Source organism: Tachyglossus aculeatus, chromosome X3 (genome assembly GCF_015852505.1).
Source record: "Tachyglossus aculeatus isolate mTacAcu1 chromosome X3, mTacAcu1.pri, whole genome shotgun sequence".
NCBI classification, from domain to species: domain Eukaryota; kingdom Metazoa; phylum Chordata; class Mammalia; order Monotremata; family Tachyglossidae; genus Tachyglossus; species Tachyglossus aculeatus.
In genome coordinates, this window is record NC_052099.1 from 32925237 (window position 1) to 32931236 (window position 6000).

General features: G+C 43.9%; 1 protein-coding gene across 1 annotated transcript in view; it reads right to left on the reverse strand.

Moving 5' to 3' along the window:
• The window catches only part of GABBR2 (gamma-aminobutyric acid type B receptor subunit 2), a gene marked incomplete at its 5' end in the record, with an annotated part of 257075 nt that overhangs the window by 99600 nt on the left and 151475 nt on the right, over positions 1 to 6000 (reverse strand). Inside the window, one exon of the mRNA XM_038770294.1 lies at positions 3452 to 3512. Within this exon, the coding sequence (XP_038626222.1) occupies positions 3452 to 3512 (61 nt within the window). The remainder of the gene's footprint in view (positions 1 to 3451; positions 3513 to 6000) is intronic.

The window sequence follows — 6000 nt, forward strand, 5'->3', positions numbered from 1 at the left end:
ACTCTATTTTACTTGTACATACCTATTCTATTTATTTTATTTTGTTAATATGTTTTGTTCTGTTCTCTGTCTCCCCCTTCTAGACTGTGAGCCCACTGTTGGGCAGGGACCGTCTCTGTGTGTTGCCAACTTGTGCTTCCCAAGCGCTTAGTACAGTGCTCTGCACACAGTAAGTGCTCAATAAATACGATTGATTGATTGATTGATTATGATTGTTATTAGTAGTAGTAGTAGTATTATCCCTGATGGGGCAACAGACGCTACATAAGTAGACAATTTTCCTTAAAATGGGAAGCAGTGAAGAGGAAGGGAAAGGGGATTATGTACCCATCGATAAATTACATATTATAAATTATGTATTTACAATAATTGTTGTCTGTCCCTCTAGACTGTATGCTCTTTAAGGGCAGGAAATGTGTCTATCATTCATTCAGTCAGTCAGTCGTATTTATTGAGCGTTTACTGTGTGCAGAGCACTGTACTAACTAAGCACTTGGGAAGTCCAAGTTGGCAACATATAGAGACAGTCCCTACCCAACAGTGGGCTCACAGTCTAGAAGGGGGAGACAGAGAACAAAACGAAACATATTAACAAAAGAAAATAAATAGAATAAACATGTACAAATAAATAGAGTAATAAATACGTACAAACATATATACAGGTGCTGTGGGGAGGGGAAGGAGGTAAGGCGGGGGGGTGGGGAGGGGGGCTCAGTCTATCACTTCTATTGAGTTGTACTCTCCCCAGTGCCTAGTACATTCATTCATTCGATCGTATTTATTGAGCGCTTACTGTGTGCAGAGCACTGTACTAAGCGCTAAGCACTGCACAAAGCAAGTGCTCTGCACACAGTAAGCGTTCAAGAAATACCATTGGTAATGATGATGATAAGTGGAAATAGACCAGATCCTCCCTACACACTCCAGCTGCATCTCCCTCATCCATAATTCAATTCAATTTTCAATTCAATCATATTTACTGAGGGCTTACTCTGTGCATAGCACTGTACTAAGCATTAGGAAGAGTTCAATATAACAATGAACAGACATATTTAGGCCTCCATCCTTTCCCTTTTGTCTCTCCCTTTATCCCCTCCTCTCTGCCTCTAACTCTCTCTCTCTATTCCCCACTTTTTTCCACCCCTCTATCCCACGAAAGCCCTCGGGGAATCCGATCACCTTAGACCACCAGGGAAACCTGAACAAGGCAGGAATCTTCTGCTCCAACCAAGAAGGTTGTGGAGCGGTGCCCGGATCCTTGATTCGAGCAGGACTTTGTGCGTTCGCTGAGAAGCCTTACAATTCTCCCGAGGAGAAAACAGTAAGCAAGGGACAGTCCCTGCCTTCTCCCTGGGCAAACAGAGCCCCAAGCTGTGCTGGAGAAAGGCATTATGGGCACCTTATTTGTGTGTTGGGAGTTTATTTGTCGACAAGAATAAAATGAGGCAAACAAGGTCTTTACTAGATTCCAGAGCTTTTTAGTGGGCCTCTGGTCAGGGGCCTTTTCTCCACCGACAATAAGTCTTCACATCAGGATTCCCACTTCCCAGTCAAACGACACATTTCTGCCTCATTTAAATTCCTCCCGAAAGTTGTTTACACTCCTCCTCCATCCAGTTTCCCAAGCTGTGAATGGAAGGATGGAGGCCACTGAGAACTGAATGTAAATTTGCTAAATGAATAACATTTGCATTTCCTTTGCTCCAATCCCTCTCCACCCCAACCCTTCCTCCTCCCCTTACTTCAAATCCCCCAGAGCACAGCTCTCCCCATCTTCAAAGTCTCTAAGAAATTGCATCTCCTCCAGGAGGCCTTCCCTAATTAATTCTTCTTCTCTCCCAATGCCCCCTTAGCTCTTCTATGCATTTATGTCTTTACACCCACTCATAGCACTCCCGTTTTACATGGCCTATTATATTACTTCTCTACTTTTACCCTATTTTAACACTCAGCTGTGAAGGCTTCCCCTCTAGACTCTGCCAAGCACTGTTAAGTGCTAGAGTAGATACAAGTTAGTCAAATTACCCCCTGTCCCACATGGGGCTCACACTCTTAACCCCCATTTTCCAGATGAGGTAACTGAAGCCCAGAGAAGTGACTTGCCCAAGATCACCCAGCAGACACCTGGCAGAGCCGGAATTAGAACCCAGGTCCTTCTGGCTCCCAAGCCTGGACTCTATCCACCAAGCCACGCTGCTTCTCTGGATGGTTTGGATAGCAGCTGAGCAGGACAGAGAGTCCCTCACATTTCCCAATCTGGAGTTCTCCTCCAGCTCTCCTATCCCCAGAGGAGGCCCAGATTATTCAACCATTGACTGGGATAACCAGACTTCCATTTCTGCGATGGATCTGGCCATCTCTTCCGTCCAAGGAATTCTCTACTGAAAACAGATGGAAAGGGACCCCGCATGGGCTAATGGATTTTTTTTAAAAGTGGATTTCCTTAGACTAAATCTATTTGAAAAGCCACACATTGAAAGTGCTTCTTTCAAAGGAAAGAGCCAGATCTTCCCTGTGGAAGAAGGGCAGATGGCGCCTCTGGATTTCATCTATTGGAGAAGCCAAGCACTCTGGTGATGTGGAAGTTGCCCTCAGATCCAAATGCAAGACAGAAAATCTCACATATCAGAAGGAGATAATCGTTGTCAGGCATTGCTGTAAGGCGATGTGAGTCTTGCTGACTCCTCCGCTCAAGACAAAGACCCAGAATACGCATCCTCTTTCCCTCTGTAAGGCTCTGATTTTTTTGCTATAAATGGGAAGCCATTTCCATTTTCAAACACTTATATGATGTAAAAACTGACTAAGGTGTATTTAATGCCTCTCTCCTGGCTTCATCAATGTTATTATTACACCTTAATAATCATAAATGGTATTTGATGAGCGCTTACTATATGCCAAGCACTGTACTAAGCGCTGGGATAGGTACAAGATAATCAGGTCTTACTTGGGGTTTACAGTCTAAGTAGGAGGGAGAGCAGGTATAGAAACCCCGTTTTGCAGATGAGGGAACTGAGGCACAGAGACGCGAAGTGACTCGCCCAAGGTCATACACAGCAGGTAAATGTCAGAGACAGGATTAGAACCCAGGGCTTCCGCCTCTCAGGCCTGTATTCTTTCCACTAGACAACGTGCTACCTTTTCCCCAGAAGTCCTGAAGCTTCTTCGGGTAGTCCTGGCTCTTGATCCTAAGCCGCTGGTTTGGTTCAGCATTAGCACGCAGAGGGAAAGGCAGGAAGCTGAGAAAACTTTTCAGACCATATAGAATCCTCATTTTCCACAAAAAAATCTCACACTCTATCATCTTTAACTCTCTCTGGTTCATCCCTTCCAAAAACCCTAAGTATCTGAACGCTGCTCAAGAACAGAAGGAGCTTTCATTCATACGAGTCAGAAACAGCCTGGAATGCAATAGCTTTAAACTAGAAGAAAAGAAAAATCCAAGTCGTACCTTGAAATTGGGTAAATTTGATGGTGCCCATCCTCTCCCCATTCCTGAACACAACTTGACCCTAAAAAAGTAAACAGCAATTCCTTAGAAGACAAAATACTATTAATTCATTTACTTTACAATGTGACTATCGCTTACAGGTAAACCAATCCTTCTGTAAATGGCTTGGTGAAAAAACAGACACAACTTATATCTGGGTGAAAGAGGGGATCCAATAGAAGCAAATAGACTTTACCGACATCAAGAGAGAGTCTGATTTTGTATCAGTCACACTTTGCTTCCTGGGGCTGTCTTTACCCCATTCACCTCTTCATTTTCTGCTCACTTTATTTTCATCTGGCGTTTCTATGTTCTTGCTTCCAATGAGATTATACATTTTCTTTCTGCCTGACTTCTCCATTAGATTTTAAGTTCCACAGGGGAAGTTACAAACCTTCTTTTACTTATATTAACGTCTACCTCCCCCCTCTAGACTGTAAGTTTGTTTTGGGCAGGGAATGTGTCTTTTACATTGTACTCTCCCAAGCGCTTAGTTCTGTGCTCTGCACACAGAAATCACTCAATAAATACGATTGATTGATTTTACTGTCTCCTCCCCGCAAGAGCTTAGTCTAATGTTCTGCAAACAGTAGGTATTTAACAAATAAATGATGATCAGAGGAATTCTGGATTATACATGTAATTAATGCGAGAATGGACAATTCATATCAAGATGCCTCATTCATTCAATGATAACTATATTTACTGCACCCTACTGCGTTCAGACTACGTTACTAAGTACTTGGTAGAAGTAGAAACATGGCCTCTACCCTCGGAGGGTGTGGAATATGTTGCTCTCTTATTGGCAGTGACCTGGAACTGGCTGAACTCTTTAAAAAAATTGGTGATATCTGTTAAGCACTTACTACGTGTCAGGCATTGTACTAAGCACCGCGGCAAGCTAATCGGTTCGGACACAATCCGTGTCTCACGTGGGGCTCACAGTCTTAATCCCAGAGAAGTGAAGTGATTTGCCCAAGGTCACACAGCAGACATGCGGCGGAGCTGGGATTAGACCCTCCTAACTCGCCTTGACCCGAGTGAGATCAGACGGGACATTGACGATTCTGATTTTTAAAGAGCCTTGATCCACCCCGTCGGCACTTTCAAAAATCCCAAGACAAACCCACGGTTGGTAAAACTGAAGCTTTTAAATGGTTCCCAAGGCTCCTTCTTCACTTCCTGTCCTTCCCCTCCTGGTAAACACATCCCAGAGATAATCTCACGGGCAGCAATACCCATGCAAACGCCCGCTCCCCCGAGTCTCCCTTCTCCAACCCAGATCCCTTCATGCAGGAAGCCAGTCTAAGCAATCATCCAGAAATAGTCTTTCTCGGGAGATTTCCGGGTTCCAGTTGAAATCCTTCAAAAAAACATTCTTCTCTGGGTATTTTCAGCCCCAGAGAGGGAATGCAGAAATCCACAGAAGGCTCGAAATAAATGAAAAGCAGTGTCCTGCTATTCTTATTTGGTTGATTCTTCAGAAACGACGATCTTACGCAGAAGGACGGGAGTTCATTTATATTTTATTTTTCATCTGCCAGCTTCGTATGAAAAATCATTTTGGCTTTATGGGGCTACAAAAATACCTATAATGATGGACATTTCCCCCTCCCCTCGAGCTCTAATTCAGGTCTAGATCGTTCTCAGCCAGGGACTAGTTTCCCAGACAGGACATTTCCACAAGATGAGTGTGGCAGAGGGTTATCTCTCCTGAACCGGAGCATGGAATGGAATTTCCGGCCCACAATGATCTTTCCGGCCACTCCCACGGATTCGGCTGGGATCTCACTGTCCATCAAGTCATATTTAAGATGCACACCGATGCGCGTATCTGGAAACTGGGCCATACACAGATAGCCATTGGGACAATGACCGGTTAGGTTTGGGGTTCTCGTACGTTTTGGGGAGTATTTAAAGGAACAAAATCATATGAGTGCAGTTGATAAGAACGGTTTGTGACTCAGTGGAAAGAGCACGGGCTTTGGGGTCAGAGGTCATGGGTTCAAATCCCGGCTCCACCAACTGTCAGCTGTGTGACTTTGGGCAAGTCACTTAACTTCTCTGTGCCTCAGTTACCTCATCTGTAAAATGGGGATTAAAAACTGTGATCCCCCTGTGGGACAACCTGATCACCATCTAACCTCCCCAGCGCTTAGAACAGTGCTTTGCACATAGTAAGCACTTAAAAATACCATTATTATTATTATTATTATTATTTGTGACATTTCCTAGCTGCTGTAAATTCTATACCAATTTTAGAGGGAACATGTCTGTTTATTATTGTACTCCCGAGCGCTTAGTACAGTGCTCCACACACGGTAAACATTCAATAAATATGACTGACTGGAATGCAAAGAGTGAAACAGAATGTGCTTAATTCACTTCTCCTGTGATCCCCCTCCAGCTCACGCTCTTTGCTACTCCCAAGCTACCTTCCTTATTATTACTACGATATTATAAATACTAATAAACGGTACTTGTCAAACACTCTGTGCCAGGCACTGTAC